General features: G+C 48.2%; 1 protein-coding gene across 4 annotated transcripts in view; it reads left to right on the top strand.

Annotated features, from left to right (window-relative positions):
* Positions 1-21,681, top strand: part of LOC142765741 (neprilysin-1-like) — a 60,204-nt gene that overhangs the window by 33,515 nt on the left and 5,008 nt on the right. For 2 of the 4 annotated variants that reach the window (XM_075867275.1, XM_075867273.1), the window contains 8 exons: positions 1,688-2,128; positions 5,765-5,905; positions 7,238-7,414; positions 8,314-8,503; positions 10,934-11,035; positions 12,400-12,690; positions 13,828-14,025; positions 19,027-19,256. In XM_075867275.1, the coding sequence (XP_075723390.1) occupies positions 1,688-2,128; positions 5,765-5,905; positions 7,238-7,414; positions 8,314-8,503; positions 10,934-11,035; positions 12,400-12,690; positions 13,828-14,025; positions 19,027-19,256 (1,770 nt within the window). The remainder of the gene's footprint in view (positions 1-1,687; positions 2,129-5,764; positions 5,906-7,237; positions 7,415-8,313; positions 8,504-10,933; positions 11,036-12,399; positions 12,691-13,827; positions 14,026-19,026; positions 19,257-21,681) is intronic. The other 2 variants (XM_075867274.1, XM_075867276.1) reach the window with 2 other exon arrangements.

Genomic DNA, 21,681 nt, shown 5'->3' with positions numbered 1-21,681 from the left:
TTGACACGCTTATCACAACGGCCTGCCTTTGATCTACAGCTCTCCAGGAGTAAAGATGGTTGCTCAACTGTTCTTGGAATGCAACATATCGGACCTTCGGTCGTAATTATTGTCAAAGACCTGCATGGCCATTACCCTGCTCTTGAAAGAAAGACGGGACAGCTCCAAATGGGTAAAACAGTTGAAGTCGAAGTTACATGTTGAACTTTGTTCAGAAAAAAACTCTCAGCATGCATGCCCCCTACGACTTGCGCAACAAACAGTTAGCGGCGAATGACTGCCACTCATTCCCTAACATTCTCTTACAGGGTAAGAACATATTCCCTACACGGTCTCAAGCTGAGCTCAAGCTCAATATACAGTATACTCACGGATTGAAATGCGAAAGTACAGGATGAAATGGAAGACATAGATCGCCGTGCGTGGGTGCCGGTGGTAGAAAGCGGTGACTCGTTCTCTGGATTTCGTGCCGACCGGTTGTGCCTCCGCGATCTCCGTCGACAGCGCAGCTCTGGCCGACTGGGCTCGCCCTACGCCATCTCCAGACGCCGACAAGAGCTCTCGCTGAGTGGCGCCCCGTCCTCGGACTCCTGCGACCGTGCCCATCTTTCTCATCTTCTCCTTGCTTCTGGATGTCACTGTCCCTGCGCCACGCTCTCTCCTTCCCCCTCTCTATCTTTTTACCTTTAGCCCTATCCTTTTAACACCTCCTTACCCCCATCCCTCGTGAACTACTGTTGAGGTGTCGTACTCTGATGTAGGCAGTTACGGGGCTCACTTTTCTCTTCTTTTCTCTTTAAGAATCACACTAGAGAGTGGCTGCATCGCAGTATAGAGGGAGGTCGAGGGTGTTCACACGAAACTGATTTCGGCCGATAACGAGCTGTTATGGACAACCGAAACGCCGGCGGTGCCTGCGCACACAAACCTGGCGTGCTGCAAATAACGCTGCGCACATCCGAGCATACGAAAGGGCGCCAAGATTGATGTGTGCTCTTGGGGCTATGGGAAACAAAGCAGCTCATTGGAGCAATAATTGCGCGTCACGAATGCTCTCGCGCTATACCGCAATCCAACAGCGTCACGATACTTCCAACGGTAGCCATGAGAGGTGCACCTTGCCGCATGATCAGGGGCCGCGCGATCACGCTGTCTGTAGGCCCGTGTGCTCAGATTCGGGTGCACGTTAAAGAACCCCAGGTGGTCGAAATTTCCGGAGCCCTCCACTACGGCGTCTCTCATAATCATATGGAGGTTTTAGGACGTTAAATTCCACATATCAAGCGATCACGCTGTCACATTTCAATACGTGCAGGAGTATACTGTGCATACATACATCCATGCCTGCTCATCCGCCAACAAATGCGGGAACGTTGTGTACATTGCAATCTTAGTAGTGCGTTGACCACTATCTACTCGGCCGATTTGCCGCTAACTGATAGCGTGCATGAATCCAGGTTTTGTTGATTTCGGCGTGTGTGTAAACGGGACGCCTGCGCGTGCTTTACCCCTGTTCTGCGCGCTTCTCTCTGTCACTGTTATCGTGCTCCTGTTCTCTGTTAAATCAGCCTTGCGCAGACAGCTATCCTAACGGAGCGCTCGGGTCAATGAAAGTATCGACGATCAATTTGTCTATATACAAAAGATGTGCAGCTATTAACGCGCCCGTTTGCATTTCTTCCATCAGACAACGGAAGGAAGCCCCAAATCACCGGTCGCCACGAGCTCTACGCAATCCCACACGGCTTTGCCACCGCCGTTGTCGGCGACAACGCCCGCACCGGCGACATCTCGTTCCCCAGTGCCCACTGTACCGACGGTGTCTACACCAACGACTAAACTCACGGTACCCATCAGGCCTACGCCACCGACGCGGCCCATGGTATCTACCACGTCATCGACGCGGCCCACGGCACCCACAAGACATACGGTAACCACGAGGTCCACGGTACCGACGACGCCTGTTCCGCAACCTACGGTACCGCGAGCGACCTTCTACCCCGGTGGACCGCGGCTGGCGTCGGAGTACTTGAACGTGACGCTCACGTGGACGATATCGCCGTGCGCAGACTTCTTCGGGTTCGTGTGCAGCCACTTCGTTGGGCCCTACACAAACGTCCTCTCGACCGTAAGCGAGCACTAGTGCCAGACTTTCCCATCCTGATCATGTCTCGCGTTCTGCATGCTGTTCCTCGAGCCGTGGCACAAGAGCGAAAAGGGGGGTGAGGGACACCACTCACCCGTTGCCCATACACACCGCACTAGGTGCAATAGCTGGTACTATCACATCGTATCGACTTGCTACCCTCCTTCTTTTGCCTCTTTCTTTGCTACCGTCATTTACGATCACCAGGAAAGAAGTGGTCTCACCTGAAAGAAAGAAGATGGCAAGTAGATACGGTGTGATAGTGCCTGTATTGCACTGTAGTATGCCCCGTCCTAGGTGCCACCGGTGACTTGTGTCGGCTATATATGTGTGATCTTGCTTAATATAGCTTTCAGTTGATAGTAGCGCTGATGTCGTTCTCTCAGTGTTTTTTCTGTTGTCGGTTGGCACTCGGGAGTTTCTTGAGATGCACATCAGGCGCCTTCGGCAGCCATTAGTGTCGAGAACCTGTGCGAACGTATAATCCTGCATCTTGGACGGTCAGGGGGAAGTTCCGACTGCGTAAAAGTGTGGGGCATAACTGTCTGTAGGTACCATAACAATAGCAGTTGTTGTTTAACGTCCCAGAATCATCACATGATTATACAATAGACGCCGTAGTGAAGGACTCCGGAAATTTCGGCCACTGTAGCTAGATTAGCGCATCAGATCGAAGGAACACACAGGAAAGGTTCGCACACAATGGAGTGTTATGTTCTGCATTAACTTTCTCTTGTATGTTGCGTTGATTCGTTGCGCTGCACAAACCAGCTAGGCTAAACCAACCTGCCCAGGATTCAACCATATACAGTATGAGGCTGACTTTTCGCCCCTTTCTTAGGTCATTTAAGGTAACATTCGTCCCCCGCCTCTCCCCATGCGCAAGCTTATGTTTCGGGTATTGCGAAGTTAAGTTATTGCACATGCGAGCGCAGACTGCAGTACGTTAATACGGCTAAAACGATATTTGTGGCCAAACATATCCACCTCCTCCTCAAAGCCAGTGTTTGCGCCCCCTCTCCCCCCTCGCTGTCGTCCACCTCTAATCACAAATTAGGACAAATTAGTGGGATAATTTTTTGCACTTATTTATTTTATGCCGTTTCTGACGGGGTTTTTGTGATGATAGTAATACTACTAAAGATAAATGTCAGGACTACCTCCTCTCCAGGTTTGAATTGAAGTTTACTTGTCCTGAAATCTTACAGGTTAAGGAGCAGAGGCTAACGGCTGTACAGCCTGGCATGGGTGCTCTACTGACAGTTTAGAACGCAGGTCGCTAAGCGTGTCAATATATGAGAAATGTTTTCACAAATGAGAGAGAGAGAGAATAAACTTTATTGGGTTCCAGCATGCGGGATTCCCTCCGGCCGCGCAGGGCGTGGGGTTCACCCTATCTCACGTTACACTAGAAGTCCTAATGTCACGCGGGCCTAGACCTCAAGGCCTTCGTGCCCCGGCGCCGCTCGGGTTACTGAGGGTGTCCCCCTTTCGCCTTTGCAGCGCCAGTGCGACCTCGAGCTGCCGGACGGCCCTTCGCTGGTCTTCTGGGTCCGTAGACCCCACACGCTGTTCTACTTGCGGCGGTAACACCGGACCGTCCGCGCTGTCTGCGTCACATCCCCAGAGTATGTGAGCCAGGGTGGCTCTCGCGCTCGCGCACACACTGCACATTTCACTCACGTAGAGTTCGGGGCACACGTGTCGCGCTAGCGATGGGGTCAGCACAGTCTCGGTTTGGAGCTGGCGCAACCTCACCGCCTCCCACCGGGTAAGATCCTTGTGCGGAGGCGGGAAGCCACGTCGTTGCTCCCTGTACCACGCGAGGATGTCGCCGTAATCGAGCAGCTGCTCCTCGCCTTCTTCTTCGGTCGCCGTCGCGTCTTCGGAGGCGGGCGCGGCCGCGGTCCGGCACGTGGCGAGACCACGGGCCGCGGCATCCGCCTCCTCGTTGCGGTTCGGAGATCCTGGTAAAATGAGACACCTCTTTCATCCGCCCTAAAATGACTGGTTAAATCCACCCCTACCTCTTTTCTGTCCTTGTTTTTTCGCTTCCGTAGTTACGAAGTAACTACTTATTGGTTGCGCTGTTCCTGCATTCAGTTAAATCCACCCCTGCCTGCATGCAGAGTCCTTCTGACTGTCCTATAGTTCACTTTCGCATGCAGTTGAAATTCGCGTGCTTCGATAGGTCGACCGCAAAATGAGCTCCCTGGCAACAATTTTCCGTGAAGTCCCAGTCACGTATTCAAATCTCTCTCTCTCTCGCTCTCTGTGTGTGTGTGTGTGGGAGGGGGGGGGGCAGGTGCTGGACCTGGCATATACTCGCAGGCGCGTGCCGCGCTGCGTTGCTTTGACGCATGCGCGTTTCAGCGCGTCCGGCATCTTTTGTCGCGAAAAGGAGGAGACGCAGTGTTGTCTGGGTAACGCATCGGCGCGCAATGCAGCACGTCGCATTTCGCGCCGGTTGCCGTCGAGCCGCGCCGACGGACGCGGGTCGTGCCTGGCGTCAGATTATAGAGTGCCCGCGTTTTGCTAACGTAGCGTCGCTGTGCCCAGCGTGCGCGCGCGTCAACGTTACATTGGAGTATATTGGGCCCTGCATGATGCGCTGCCAGCCGTTTTGCTAGCTCCACATATACCAAATTTGGTGTTACGTGACGTCAACGGATGACAAAATATGACTGGTGCAAACATGATAATCCTGACACGCGTGTCATGCAAGAACATGACAACATACCACGCTCATAGCGTGCTCGCGGCCATGTCGCTAGCTCCACGTATACTAAATTTGGTATCACGTGACGTGAATGGATGACGAAGGTAAACGACACATCCAAACATGATAATCATGACGCGGAAGTCATGTGCGGCATCATTTACCTCCACCTTATAACGTTGTGATGATTTTAAAGTGACATATCAACGTTTCTCATTCGTGCTTCTTATATCATCGATTCCCACTGTACGTGGGATCTGTTTTTTTTGCTATCGTGAAATAGTAATCTACCGAAACGAGAAAAAAACGTTCTTTTTCTAGTTTTTCTGTTAAGGGACACCAAATATCAGAACGCTTTTGCCCGTACTAGTAAAGTGCAATTTCAAGATCCTGAAAACGTCACCTGTACCACGACACGACACTTGGCAAGCCAGAAAAAGAGCAAAGAAAAATTTGGGTTGAAATTCTACTTTGAGATTCCTTCACTAAACACCATGACGTCAGAGATCTTGAAGGAGACTACTGGGTGCTACGTAGCTCCTAAATGATAAAAATAAAGTAAATTGTCGTCTGTGCGTGCCTTAGTCAGAGAATACTAAGTTTCAGAAAATTTGTTTCAGCCAATGTCGCGAAAGTACGAAAAATACATTTTGAAATTTTCGACTGCACGCGAGAAGACTTCAGCAAGAAACTTTAAAAAATGAAGCATTAGCATTGCTTTGATCCCCTAATGATGAACCTATAATAGAGAAACTTCAGCAATATAGTTCTCAGAGTGCAGTCTGTCAATGTAAACCATATCATTGTTTCTCCTTACTGTTCCTTATAAGTTGTAGTCGAATATGGATATACGCTATTATCGACATACCGATATTGACCGTTCCCGTCCTCACCTGCAGGCCGAGGAGTTCTTGAAGAGTGCCAGCAAGTCCCTGCTCTTCACCATCCGCGTACCTCCGAGGAATCAGAACGCCTTGGAGAAAGCAGCCGGTCTGTTCCAAGCTTGCATACAACTCGCAAACAACGCAACTGGTAGCGAGGTGTGTGTTTGTTTCTTTACCTTCCTTTGCCCTCCCCTTCCTTAAAGGGGTCTCGCAACACTTTGTGAAGTAGCGATGGAATGAATTCACCAAAGAAGCTCATCGCCTCACGAATTGACCACCGCAAAAATTTTTTAGAATCCATCCAGTACGAGTGCAGTTACAAAGATTCATCCCACTCTGACACTGCATTCTCTCATCCCAACGGAAGTGCTGGAAGCTAAGCAGGGAGGAATGGCACTGCGCAAGAGAGAAAGGTTGAGGAAATGAAAAGACGCAACTTCTGCGTGTCTAGTTGGAAGCTCGGCTCTACACTATCGGAAGAAGGTCCACGATACGCACCACGATATTTTGCGCACTTTCCTCTCCCTCTGTTGCTCTCTCTTTTTGTCCTTCGAATGCGCGTATTTATCGGTACAATCAAGTGCGCACTCGTGGCCTCCTGGCGGCGGCCCCAGTAACTCCACAGCATGCCTTGCACAAATCAGTGAACGGCGCGATACACGGTCTTGTGACGCGAAGATTTTCGAGCGCATAGCTTCGATGAACGAGAGAAGAGTGTGATTTTAGGCTGTTTTTAAGAATCAATCGCGAATTCCAGGCCATGTGCTGCGCTATAGCGTTTGGCTCGCGTGTTCTCGGGGGCTTCGACTAGGGATGGGCAGCATTTTGTGACCATGATGAAAAATACAAAACGACGCCTCATTGATAAACGTTGTCAGGCACACAGACTCTTAGTAAGACTGACATTGCAATGTGCCTGTCACTGTGTGGGATCCGTTTCGCTAAGTACATTTTCGTGCACTTCAGCACATTCAGTCGATCGTGGCAAGATTCGTTTTGGCTAAATACGACTGAACTGCAAGCTTCCGATGTATGAAGACATACCTTGATTGACAATCCTTGAAAAAGCGAAGACGCAGTCTGAAACTGAAAGTATTGAATTCAAATCTAGAGTAAGAAAATAGGAATTAATCCTTCAGAATATTTGAAACAAGCACACTATCAATCCTCTCGTCATAACCGCAAATTTAAAGTATGACCATACAACCCCAGAAGTGGTCTGTTTCAACATTCTTTCTTTTTACACGAGTCACTACCAGTCCATTTAGTTGGCCGAAAGGTGACTGATTTATTCTATGAAGGACTGTGCCCGCTGAAATAATGCCTAAGGTGGCACTCCGTGTAATGCTCCAAATAAATAAATAAAATAAAATGGTTAAGCCTCGTTTTCCCTATTTCACTAATAGGAATGAGTGCTCCTGCATCTTAATTTCAGTGTTCTCATACGTCTTGGAAATACAACATTCTGCGTATGCAACGCTGGTGCAGGCCGCGGCACTTCGGTCCTTCCTTCGGCCAGCTCGTCTCGACATGTCCAGCATGGCGCCCGACCCCAAGTTCTCTGCCTTAGAGGCGATGATGCAGTTGTCCATGGAATTCGGTTTTCCGTGCCTGGTCTGTTTCGGCGTCATAAGGACAGCGTACCAGCCAAAAAAAGAGCTAGAGGTAAGCGGTGATTTTGATTGCAGACAGTACGATTGAGTTAAATTTCAATTGAGACGTTGAATCAGCGCTATATGCTGTGAATTGCGGTTAACGTTTGAGCACAGAAGTGTTTTATCTCGAAGTACGCCAAGCGCCGTAAAAATGAACCTATTGACGTCAGTTCCATGACGGAAGTGACGTACGCGTCACGTCCGCTGCAAAACTGATAGCTCATACAGAAATACGGATATCTGATACAGAAATACGGATAGCTCATACGGAAATACGGATAGCTCATACGGAAATATAGAGAGCTCATACGGAAATACTGAAGAAAAGTCTGGGTATCCAGGTGAAACCATGAAAAATATTTAAAACTATCTCCGACATTTTCACTGACAGCCCTTTCAGTTCGATCTAACCAATTTCTATTGTTTCCTAATATATATATATATATATATATATATATATATATATATATATATATATATATATGTGTGTGTGTGTGTGTGTGTGTGTGTGTGTGTGTGTATAGTTGCCGAACATGCTGAGACATTGGACCACCAGATAAATTTCGAAGCGACGGCCATCCTTGAAAGCAAGCCGAACAGGAGGAGAAGGTTGTTACTCGAGTCGTGACACATACAGAGAACAGCCCGTAACATCAACCGCTCTTTCGGAACCCTTCCCCAGTGTACACACATGAACTGCGCTCCACGGCAAAACGAGAGAGAGAGAGAGAGAGAGAGAGGGACATTAGCACCGCTCCAGTGCTTTGAAGACGCTGCTGCTACGTAGCCTATACGCAGTCACCCCTGAGGAAGTAACCAAGTCGGTTCCGAAACGTCGGGTTTCTTCAAAACTTTTGGTTGGAGTCTATATCATCTCTCAGTACCTTGTTATTTTCTTATTCTTCCTAGTTTGTTGACACGATGGTGCTGTCGCAGATGCAGATACACGAAGAGGACGAGAAGTGGATAAAGGAGACGCACCAGTCTCACTCTAAAACTGGCGGCTTGGACAAGCACTACGAGAAGTACCTGAAGTTTTACGACCCGAAGCTGAACTTTGCGAACCTCACCACGCGCATAATTGCAGCCGAGAAAGAATGTGCGTATTGCAGCGTATTATCTTGTTTTTTTTTGTACAGTTCAATTACCGGCTGGTCGATCACCAATTGACTTTCACCAATAGCGGCAGAGGCCTATGGACGTTTTTTTTTCACAGGAGAGGAGGATCCCCACCGTTCTAAGCTGTTGCACGGAAGTAGAAAAGCTGACGTCACAGCTTCGGCCCTGAATTTTTTTTTTTGGTGGGGGGGGGGGGGCTCACACAAGATGACAACAGCCCAGAGGAGCTTATGGCGTTGCCCAGGGAGCCTTCAGTAAAAGGGTCTATACGCTCATATAAGAAGCTGAGCTTAGCACCACTGCTTCTGATTCACGACAATAGTTATAGCGCGAGAACGAAACGACGACTTTAAGACAAGAAGGACACGAAGGACTTGTCTCTGTGTCGTCGTTCTGTTCTCGCGCTTTAACTATCGTCATGTCATACCAACTAGCCCAAGCTGCCACGCTTCTGATTTACGTTACGTTCGGGATGGTATATCGCATATTGAAAGGAATATGGAAATCCTGGTGGCTCAGTTGACTGCGATGCGTGCCGCGTGCGAGTTCTGGCCGTGGAAGTTGTAGAATGCGAGCTGTGCACAGCATGCGGTTATACAAGCTTGGCTACTGGTCTCGTTGATGTTGGATACCTGAAAGACGTCATCGCTATTGGCAAGAGGCCGGCTATGTATACCGCTATATCTTTAAGCGGTTTGCCAGGGAATGAAGTTTTATCCAATCTGTCGCCGCAGGAGGCGATCGCCCAGGCAAGGGGATTGAGCACACGTTATGCGACGCTTTGCTGCCACCCAATGACCTATCGTCCACGCTGTTTGCTATGACGCAATAGAACATTGCTCAACTACCACAAGTTATACTCAAAGAAATTCCGAAATACACTGACGAAAAAAAAAAGTACGGTTGCTACCACTCTCTCTCACATCTCTGACTGTCACACACACTTCTGTCGTGGCCTGACGTCATCTTTCAAAACATGAAATTTGTCTCATTGCATGCTCCGTGCAGCCGTTGTAGCGCGCAGCACGCGAATCAAACCACCGAAAATAATCCAATTGCAGCCACAAAAGATTGTGAATTCAGGTCTCACGGGCTAACGCAGCTAAACATATAAAGCAATATACAATATACTGGCATGCACTGCAGGAGCGGTGGCGTAAAGCAACGAGTAGGTCGCTTAACGCATGCCAACCCACTACAGAGGGCTCAGTAATAATTTTTCATCGTCCTCAGCCAGGATAACGTTGTACTCATCATAGGCGGAGAGTAAGCCTTCATGAACACGCAGAGCCCCCTCCCCCCTCACCTTGCGCTGGCCTGGGATATTATTTAAGAGCTTGGCTTAAGCACTCATTTTTTGCCAACGCACTGTTAGCCATCCTGTTTTGCAGTTTTAAGCACTCATTTTTTGCCAACGCACTGTTAGCCATCCTGTTTTGCAGTTACTTTATAGGGGATTGTTCGTGCCTGGTCCTTTACATTCCCAGCTTTAAAAAAAAACATTCAGATCATGCACCAGTGACAACAAGTAGGGAGCCTGGTGCCGTGGTCGCATTGAGAAGGAAGTTGCAAGATTACGAAATTTGCAGCATCTTCACGGCTGTTGTGCAAAATAAGTTCGAGATGCACGCATCAAGGAAATTGAAGTTCTTGTCTGTAACAGACTTTTGTTTAAGGGCTACTTAGCACTCTCGATAAGTCTTTTTCTCTCTCTCACTTTATATATATATATATATATATATATGTATATATATATATATATAGACAGGCATGGTGATTGAGTGGCTGTAGCGTTGCATATAGTCCAGTAGATCCACCGCGAGCGGTCACAACGTTGTTTATTTCGACGTTTCGGCCTAGAGTCTGGTCTTCATCAGGATCAGGCCAGACTCTAGGCCGAAACGTCGAAATAAACCACGTTGTGACCGCTCACGGATGATCTACTGGACCACATATATATATATATATATATATATATATATATATATATATATATTTAAGAGAATGATGTGGATGACCAATTTACGGCAACCCATGCCGCCAGGAAATGTGATCACTTTCCACCTATGGTGTGCAATATTGCGTAGCGGTTACCTCACTTCTTCACATAAGCACGATTATTGGCATGTAGACGGGTCTGCCCTATTTCGCAAACATGACTTATGGTGTAGTCGTTACCATGCGTGTTTATTATCATTAGTTGTTCCAAGAAAGTATACACCGGGCTTCAGAATAAATACTCTTTCAGCTTTGGCTGTGCACGTACAGCATGTTCCGTGAAGGCTCGGCGACATTTTTTATTTGGCATTTCTGCCATATTGGCTTACCGAAATCTGCGAAACTGAACTTTTACTTGCAGTTCCAGTGAGCTCGACGAGTTAGACTTTTTCGTTTCCTTGGTTCCATCCAGTCGGGGCCTTCCTGGAACTCGTACGGGCGAATGACAAGGTCTCGGGCAAAGGCGTACAAATAAGCAACCTTGGAACGTACACGGAACCTCACGTAACCAAAGGTACGGAATACACAGCAACAGTTATCATTAAGAGTGTATGGGATCGACCTTGGTGGTACGACTTCATCTTCGCGAAACTGCACAAAAAAAGAGCAGGCAAAAACACACAGCAAGAAGTCATAATTCTTCATTGTCATCAGCAACAGCCTCCTTAGCCCCCCCACCCTCCCTTCCCCTGCGCTGGCCCGGGACATTATGTAAGAGCTTGGATTAAGCACTCATTTCTTGCACGCGCAGTGTTAGCCATTCTGTTTTGCAGTTATTTTATAGGGGATTGTTCGTGGTTGCTCCTATACAACAAACTATACAACAAACTGTTTGTGAAAACACGAACGAATACGCTTCAACACATGTCAGAAAAGCGAGGGAAATTGAAAAGACGTGTGCGCCCAACCCTATATATCGCACCGATTCAATGGTGCAGTGATTTACAAAGAGTAATGCAAACATTTGTACTAACAGTTATCATAACCGTTGGGTCTTAACGTCCCAAAACAATGATATGATTATGAGAGACGCCATAGCGGGAAGCTCGGGAAATTTCGACCACCTGGGGTTCTCTTGTGTTCACCCACCTCTGAGCACACGGGCCTACGCCATTCTCGGCTCTATCGAAATTGCAGCCGCAGCAGCCGGAACTTGGTCCCGCGACCTGCTGGTCAGCAGCCGAGTACCTTAGTCACTAGACCACTGGAGCGGGGAATCTAAAATAGTATATTGAATGTATTCTCAAGAACTACGAGACTTTTTTAGAGCTCTCGACACGCGTGTTTTCATTTAGAGCCCGTCCGTCCGTCCGTCCGTCCGTCCGTCCGTCCGTCCGTCCGTCCGTCCGTCCGTCTGTCTGTCTGTCTGTCTGTCTGTCTGTCTGTCTGTCTGTCTGTCTGTCTGTCTCTGTCTGTCTGTCTGTCTGTCTGTCTGTCTGTCTGTCTGTCTGTCTGTCTGTCTGTCTGTCTGTCTTTCTGTCTGTCTGCATGCCCGCATATCCGTCCGTCCATCCGTCTTTCTGTCTGTATGTCTGTCCGTTTTCTGTCTGTCTGTCCACTGTCCGTCTGTCTGTCTGTCCACTGTCCATCTGTCTCTATGTCGGTCCGTCCTTCTATCTAGTGAACACTCCAAGTACCGCCATCTTGCATCCTTTAATCATATGTTCATCGTATGCAAGTACAGCCATCCAGCAGACATTCCAAGGACTAAAACGGGAGTTGGCTACAAGAGTTACTGTGTACTACCTAGGGAGCATATACAGTTACTATAGTACCTACTACATACAGGAGAAGCATGCCACACGCCTTCGTCGACCCTAAAAATATTTCGAATTTGGGACGTTAATATATGTTAATAACCACGTGCCTTCGCTGCAGCGGACTGGTTTCGACTGTACCAGAAGTTCACGAACAACTTCTACGTCGGCAGTGATGAGGTGATACTGTGGGACAACGCGACGTCCGTTGTGGTGTTCTTGACGGACACCAGCCGCTTCAACCGGGAGGACACGCGTCTGCTGCTGGCGTGGACCGTGCTGCGAAAGCTGGTGGTCTACACCAGCGCCGTCGCCATGAAGAGGCTTCAGGAGGCACCCGTCGAGGATTTCTGCATGAAGACCGTCTCGGGTGTACTGGACGCAGCCGTCAGCAGCCGCTACGTGAGCACGTGTACGTAAAGACGTATGTATATTGCACGTGGACGATGTGTACTGAAACATTAAGAAAGGTACAGAAGACAACTACCCTGGGAAATCCGTGCGGACTTCCTTGTGGCTTCGTGCTACAAAAGGGCGGTTGTCTTCTTTTTTCTTTCTTTACCATTCCGCCCATTTACAATGCCGTACTTAGATGTTGCTGTCGGTGAATGAAGGAAAAGTAGCATGAAGGAAAAGTAGGGAAGAATTGAGCTGCCATGTTGAGTATATAGGATTGCATGCTACAGGTCATGGCCGTTCGCAGACTTGCTCCTCCTTTATATCGGGAGGGTACCCCTTGAAATGACCTTCTTAAGGAGCTTGCTCCTTACGCTCGAATCTTGTCCATCCACACCGCCGTTGTAGCCAAGCTAGTTCTCGTCGCTTCAACTAGAGGCGCAGCTGTGAGCTCGGTTGATTTCATTGACACGTTCTAGATGACGCGCCGCCACTGAGGTGAATGAACAGACAGGCGGATGAACAGATAGAGCAAGCTCCTTCATCATCATCCACTTTGTGGATATGGCGTAACGTATTTGCTCTCTATGCGATGGTGAAAACTAATTTGGGGGGGTGGGCGGCACGGGCCCGGTGTGCCTACCCCTTGGCGAGGCCCCTGTCACCACGTGACTACTGAGATACACTATAAGGGGAAAAGGCCACAGTCCCTTAAGCAGCCCCTTATGCTGTCCGAACGCGCTCGTGCGTGGGCGCATTCTGGCAGTGCTTGGGCCAGCTGTCGCGCATGCGCAAGGAAGGGTCCAAGAACGAAGAACAGGTAGAACAAGAACAGGTCACGCCGCACACCAGATTGAACTCCCGCATAAGCTGCTGCGAAGCAATCGATACCCAATAAAAATACTAAATGACGCAGTATGTATGCCTAAACTCACTAGATGCTGGAACCGCATTCAGTATTGATCAATAGCTAATCGATATCCAGCTGGTAATGAGTGATAACGAATCAATCCCCAGTGTCAAAACTCCACTGTGACTCAGCACTGCGCCGCTAAGCTATGCCATATTATTTTTCTGGTTGGATCAGATTACGATATTCGGTGGTTGTGACGTTCTCAGTGCCTAATTCACTGTGGCGCGTACCTTCTTGCAGACACTCCGCGGAGAGCCTTCCAAGCCGCCACGACGTTGGCGCTGAACATGATCAAAGCCCTGCAGTACAAGATGACCCACACGCCATGGATCGTGCCTCCAGTGCAGAACGTGACCCTGAAGAAGGCTAGGAGCATGAGGCTCGTCATGGGTTATCCCAAGCACCTCGAAAACACCACCGAGTTGGAGAAGTTTTATGGTAAGGGTCGTTGTAGAACTATGTCACCCACCTGATGATAGTGTGATGCAGCCCAGAGTTTGGTTCATTGGGCGACCTCGCATTCCATTGGAGACATCCAACAGCTGACGCTTAAAGCCTACATTTATGCATGAACATTCGTTCGTACAAAAAAAAACAAAAAAAACATGCAGCCACTTCGTGAAAGCTGTCGAAACAGCGAGGCTGTGATGCCCCTCCTCGTCAGGGTTGTCCGTGTTTTTCTATTGGTGATCTCTCTACATTTTTATAGGCCTTTATTGTGATTAAGAAGTGAACATCCGGCAGAAGTCTGCCTGGTTGGGCTACGAATGAGGCAACTAGCAAAACTCCAACGGAAAATCATATTCAGAAACCCGACGTTTTTGATGGTTTTGGGTGGAGTATAAAAAAAAAAACGCCGACCGGCGCGCAACGTGTTGCACAGTGACAGCTAAACTGTCACTCACTAATAAATAAATGTCATAAATAAATAAATAAATAAACAGATCGGCCTTTCAGAGTCATTTTTATATCCTTTTAAACACTTTCGGAGCCTTTTTTAAAACACTCTTGGTTACGGACACCGGTGGCGCCGGCGGCAGAAAATTACGGCGCATGCGGCCTTGTTGTGAACTCATAACAGCTTTCACTGTGAAAGAGCGCTTTTGTTTGTCAAGTATTCTGCTATGGCGAAGAGTAGCTGTATAGTATTCCGCTATGGCGGAGTAGCTGTCTATTATTCCGCTAAGGTGAAGGAGTTGATGTCTAGTGTTCCGCTATGGCGAAGGAGTAGCTGTCTAGTCCTCTATGGCGAAGAAGTAGCGGTCTAGTATTCCGCTGTAGCTGTCTAGTATTCCGCTATGGCGAAGGAGTAGCTGTCTAGTATTCCGCTGTAACGAAAGAGTAGCTGTCTAGTATATCGCTAATGCGAAGGAGTAGCTGTCTAGTATTCCGCTATGGCAAAGGAGTAGCTGTCCAGTATTCCGCTATGGCGAAGGAGTAGCTGTCTAGTATTCCGCTATGGCGAAGGAGTAGCTGTCTAGTATTCCGCTATGGCGAAGCAGTAGCTTTCTAGTATTCCGCTATGGCAAAGGAGTAGCTGTCCAGTATTCTGCTATGGCGAAGGAGTAGCTGTCTAGTCCGCTATGGCGAAGAAGTAGCGGTCTAGTATTCCGCTGTAGCTGTCTAGTATTCCGCTATGGTGAAGGAGTAGCTGTCTACTATTCCGCTATGGCGAAGGAGTAGCTGTCTAGTCTTCCGCTATGGCGAAGGAGTACCGTAGTATCGGCTAGCCTAGAATTAGCATTTATGGTCTCACCCTTTGTGATCAATGGCATCAACCAACACCCTGGCCTCGACAACTCAAAACGAAAGTGAAAAAAAATGTGTTTAGAAAAAGTTAATTTCGACTACAGTACGTCACAAAGAATTGGACGCGGTGTCTTTACAGCGAATCATGGCTCGTACTGAACACACACACCACGAGTGTTTACAACGAATGTTCGACGCTTAAGCGCACGGTGTACTGTACTATGGGAGAGCAATGAACTGTTTCAGATAGCCTACAGATGCGTTTGTTAAGAAGTACTTAGTTAACGATCATACTTGGTTCTCTAACATGGGAAAGCTTAAAGTCGTCCCGTGGGCCTCACATTTCACGAAGCCCTGTTTGTGTTTAGAAAACTGGTTAACGATTTAGAGTACTTGGTACTCTACTATGGGAGAGCGTGAAGCCATTCCGTGTTTTGTGTGTTTAAAAAAGTTGTTCACGATTTAGAGTACGATGTAGTCAACTATGGGAGAGCAGGAAGCCGTCCCGTGTAGTGCTGAATAGCAGTGCTAGCAACCAACGGGTGTTTTACGCACGAACTCGCCCGCAGACGGTTGTGCCAATGAAGCCAAAGCACTGCGTAGCACATTTACTTTGAGCAATCCTGAAAAACTTCCATACTTAATCTGGTTTTATTGCACGGTTATTCCGCTTCACACGGTAGTTTTACTTTGGAACTTACTCTATAAAATGTACTGCAAACAGTGAATTACATTTCAATTTCGTCCTTTATCCAAACTGCATCGAAGTATAGCAAAGGTCAGGTAGGGAGCCCTCCAAATACGTGCTACGAATTTTCTGCCCAGCAAGCTTTCAGTCAAAAAGTACTGAAAGCTGTATCAATAATTCAATGAATGAAAAATCACAGCATATCCACGGAGCTAGTAATGATGAGTGCGGCGAAGCGCCCGTCAGTCAGTCCATGCGTCTGTCCGTCCGTGCTTCCGTTCGTCCGTTTGTTCTTGCTTCTATCCATCCATGCGTCCGTCCATGCGCTCATTCGTCTGTACGTCCATTCGTCGGTTCGTTCATGCGTCCGTCTGCCCGTGTGCCCGTCCATGCGTGCGTGCGTCCATCCGTGCGTTCGTCAGTGCATGCGTTCATCCGTCCGTCTGTGTGTTCGTCTACCCGTGCGTCCGGACTTTCGTCCGTGCATACGTCCATCCGTCCGTGCTTTAATCTGTACGTGCATCCGTCCGTCCGTCTGTCCGTTCATCTATCCTTGACCTCATCTGTCTTTCTGTCCGTATGTCTGTCTGTCCATCCATCCGTCCATCTAGTGAACACTCCAATTACCGCCATATAGCAATCATATACAAGAACCACCATCCAGCGGACATTCCAAGGACTAAACTTGACGTGGCTACCTACTACTACTACTACTACATACATCGGGGACGCACGACTCAAGCCTTAGGGAACTTCACCCCTGAAAAAAAAGAAGTGGTTACACACAAATTAATTAGCCACCATTGTCCACATAGCGTGCACACGAGAAGGAAGGTGGGGGAATGGCTGCCCTTAGTTGGCATAATAGGAAATGAGGGGTGCTGCAACGTGGTGTAGGGGAGGGGCGTAAAGTCAGCCCAGAGTCCGCCAAAGCATTGAAGGACTCTGGTCAGTCCCATGCATTGGCATATAAAGAGGCGGCGCTGAAACGAACCTTCGTCACCCTTGAAGGGGAGTTCTGCGCGCCCCTATTATTGTCTATGTAACAACACACGTTCAACGATAGGAGGTTGGTACGATTGGGGGTTGGTACGGTTGGAGGTTAGTACGCATTAGTAAATGAGCGAGCACCACGCGTTGTCCACCACGCGATGAGTCGCTACTTGGTGACAGCACAAAAAGCCAAGCGTTTGCTGTAAGATGGCGCCATCTGTAGGCGCTGTTGTGAGGCCCTCACTAAAGTGCCTCGATGCGCTCGTTAGCCCTCGCAGTTCGTGTTTCGATTGTCTGTGCCGTAGCTGGCGCCATCTATGAAGGATAAATAAAAAACAAGAAACGCGCAATCTATGTCCTTGAGTTTCGGGAAGCGACATCGCCAATTGTTGTGAACCTTAGGCATCGACTATTTCAGCATGGCTAGCGAAAAAAAATGTTGAATCGACACAAATGTCATGCTGTCAAATCTGACGCTAAAGTGAATAGAAACATGTTTGGAGTTGACGCTCTACGGTGTACATTACGGTCATGAGATAGATTCAAAGTGAACGGAAACTGACTCTTCGCAGTGCGGCCCTCCTTCTCGGGCACGCGCATGCGCAATTCTCACCCGGTATACTGCACCCTAAAAAGTTTTCCGGAGGAACTGCGCAGTTACCCTGAAAAAGCTTTTTGCTCCTCCAAAAGACGAAATGTGCGCAAACGATTGCACACGGCACTGCAAGGAGAGGCATTTTCCTCCTTGTGGAGTAGAGCGTCCCGTTTTTCAGAGTAACTGCAAGCATGTTCGCGGCGTGTGCAAACGACGCATCGGCGCATACAGAAGCCTGTTTCTGCTGACTGACCGAATGGCCATGACTTCGAATCCCATGTGCTTGCTGCAAGTTTTCCGAAATTTGTTCCTGAATGTGATGCTTGCACATCGATTGTACGGCCAACCAAATGCCTGCTCACACATCGAAAGGCTAGTTAAGTCAACCTCGCCTCATTTTTCTTTGGCGCAAAATAACAGTTGCTCTCCTTTGACGAGTTACAGCTAAAGCGCGGTTACACCTTCGCATTTACTCCCCAAATGGTTGTGGCAAGGTGTAAATAAGCAACTCCTCTAAAGGAGCTACCTTGATACTCTCTTTGCTCCTCAACAGCTTAACGTGTGCCGTTCGCAAATGATTTCACGTCTAGTGAAATATCGTACGGACTGAAGCATTCTGTTGAAAAGCACCTATGTTTAAGTCTTTCTTCTCCCCCTCCCCCTCCTTTGCTTGGTAGTGTTTGCTGTCGGACATAAAAGTTGCTGGCGCGAACAGCCAGACAGACACGGAAAAAGACTCGGACGCGGACAATTAATTGTCCGCGTCTGTGTTTTGTTTCTTTCGTGGTAGTCTTTTTGAGCCATTAGTAGTCATTGTGCAAGTACAGCGAATATGACTGGAGGAAAATTCACGGTAGCTATAGACCCTTTCACTGTTTACAAACACAGACTCTTGATGACTTCTGGTTGTTTTCACCGATGTGCCTGAATAGCATAGGTGGGCACGAAGAGCGTTAAAAAATAGCCCTCTGATTTTCGATACTTTCCTTCCATCATTTAGAAAAATATATTCCAATAAATGTTTTTTTGGCTACATAAATATACAGGAGATTGCCTTTAACATTACGCACATTCTTTTTATCCGAGAAACTAATAAAAAACTTTCCTTGCCATTGACAAAAACGTGAAAACGTCCTTTCAGTTTTGACGTTACGAGCTCGTGAATGAGGTGACCGAAAGTTTTTTTGGGGGCACAACGCTTTCAATCTTGAAACCGTCTATGCGCACGCAACCATTTTGTGTGTTTGGCCAGTGAGTGAACACTGCATGCGGACTCTAAGCGTGAAAAAAAAAAAACCCTGCCATTTCTCGAGTTTCGTAAATTTGAGCGCCTGACGTAAATGGACATCAGAGCGGCCGACTATCAACGATGTAATGCTACTATTTTTTCGCATTTAACCTCCTGCGCACACAGCGACGTTTCCGGACGCTGGGCCTGGTTTTGTGACGCCTTACCTGGAGATGCACAGGCACCTGACCAGCCAAACTTTTTCGAACAACGAAACTGAGAACTTCACCACCGGTCACGCCAACGCCTTCTACTCCGCCGGCCAGAACAGCATGACGATTCTGGGCGGAATAGTGCAGCCGCCCATGTACTTTCCCGACGGGACGGCAGCTCTGAACTACGGAGGCCTGGGCCAGGTACGCTAAAGAGGGTTTAATCGTCGCCGTTTATCGACCCTTAAAGGGAGATAAACAATGACTCGGTTTATATTGGCAAACTGCACTCTTGGAGCTTTAATGACACATCTTTGAGTGTCATAAGTTCATTATCAGCGGAGAAAATAAATGTCGAAGGTTCACTTTTAAATATCGCGCCGAAATCTCCGCGCGTGACGTAACTGGTCGCAAAACATATCTTTTTGTATTTTCGTGGCATCGATTCCATGAAATCTTGCCCAACTTCGTATGCTAGTTCTATCACACCCACAGATGACAATGTACTTCTTTTTACACCGAGTCCAAGCTACGTAGAACCACGCTGACGTCTTCAAAATTTACTACGTCACAGTGCTTGATACGGAATTCTCACGGTGACGTATTCGCACGCATTTTCATCTTGCGTGTTTTCTCACTTGCCAAGCGTCACGTAGGTGTAAGAGTTGTGTTTTCAGGATTGTGAAATTGTTCTTCACTAACATGCGACAAATTGTTTCGGTCTTTAGTGTCCATTCAAAGGCCATTTTCAGGTTTACACGAAGAAAAAGCCTGCAAAAGCACGGGACAAGACGCGCACACCTTTAAGTAACGAGAATCAGCTGGTCCCCAGATAGAAACTCTTTCGTCTTTTCAAGGGATAGCAAGAGAGGGAGTGGGTGAACAACAGCGTCAATATAGCATGGTGATTTTTATACGACGGTAAAAAAAGACTGGCCTTGTAAAAAGGCCGTTTGAAATAAAATTTAAAACAAAGAGAGTGCAACACGTCGAACAAATGCTATCAATGCTGTTTCGAAAGGTGAGCACTGGTGGTATAGATGAAATAACACCGTAGTGATGGCAAATGAAAGGGTAAAAAAAGATGAGTATGCGCCTACATTTAAATTCGGCGCCGCTCCCTCCACCAATGATGGGGGAGCGCGACGCTGAGTCTATACAAGCTACGCCGCAAACGTACGTGAGGTCAGGCGTTGACTTTCTTTTTATGACGACTTTCGGTGTGTTTAAGTACACGTTCAAGTGTGGGTGACGAATATGACGAATGAGACCACGTGTTCAATGTAATTTTTTTTAGTCGCTACGATGCTAGCGAATCAGAAAGCATACGATTTCAGGGGCGAAGCTCCTTCTGGCGTCACCCGTTCACCTGCCGTGATCGTTTGTAACCACCGGTGGCACATACCCGAGAGAGCGGTGCTTAGAATGTCCGCTGGATGGCGGCAATTGTATATGACGAATACATAGTGAAAAGATGTGAGATGGCGGTGCTTGAAGTGCTCACTAGATAGACGGACGGATTGATGGACATACAGATGAATAGACGGACTGACGGACGCACGGACGGACGGACAGACAGACAGAGGGACGGCCGCAAGAACAGTTGCAATGTCTGACACACGGACGGACGCATGGACGGACGAAAGCAAGACCGAACGGACGGACGGAAGCACGGACGGACTGACGAACGCTTCGCCCCACCAATCATCATTCACGCCGTGAATATGCTGTGATTTTCCCCTCTACTTTCTCGCGTACAGGTTAACGCTCATGATCGGACTGCCCCATGCGCCGATAGCGACGTCACAAGATGTCGCCGCTGAAAAAAATGGCAGCATATCCACGGGGTGAATGATGGAAGAGTGGGGTAAAGCATTCGTCCGTCCTTTCGTTCTTTCTTCCATCCGTCCGTGCGTCCGTCTGTGTGATCGTCCATGCGTGCGTCTGTTCGTGCGTCCACACGTCCATCTGCATGTCCGTCCCTATGTTCGTCCATGCATCCACCCCTGCGTCTGTCCATGCATCTGTCTCGTGTGTCTGTTCGTCCATCTAGTCAACACTCCAAGTACCACCATCTCGCATCTTATCATCATATATTCATCATATAGAAGCACCGCCATCCAGCGGACATTCAAAGGACTAAACGGGAGGTGGCACATGCACACTTTCTTACGGCTTGCGCTTCGGGATTACTTCCCACATTTAACCACCTCGAGTTCATGGTATATACCAGTTCACTGTATTCATGGCACTGCGGCCCAACGCTCGCTAAACCTTTTTAAAATCAAGGAGGTTATGCCCAGCGAGTATAACGTAGCAACCCTTTCTTTTCAGATAGTGCTCAATGTACATGCCCAATGGCTGCTAAGGGGGAATGAGAGACAGGAGAATTCGGCTTCAGTTAACGCGCACGCTGCGAATTTCCTATTGCTCAACAACGCACAGGAGAAATCTCCCACCGGCACAACCTTGCAGGTCAAAGCGTAAGACATGCTACGTACTACGACGAGGGACGAACGGGCACCGCTTTAAAAAGCTTCACCCCTACCAAAAAAAAACAGCTGAGCGTTAAGGTGGTGTGCCCACAGCGGTAAACGATGGCGCACGTGGGAAATCTCGCACAAGGATC

The sequence above is a fragment of the Rhipicephalus microplus genome, chromosome 6 (genome assembly GCF_043290135.1).
Source record: "Rhipicephalus microplus isolate Deutch F79 chromosome 6, USDA_Rmic, whole genome shotgun sequence".
Lineage (NCBI taxonomy): Eukaryota > Metazoa > Arthropoda > Arachnida > Ixodida > Ixodidae > Rhipicephalus > Rhipicephalus microplus.
The sequence above is the reverse complement of the archived record's forward strand: the minus strand, read 5'-3'. Positions and strand labels throughout refer to the sequence as shown.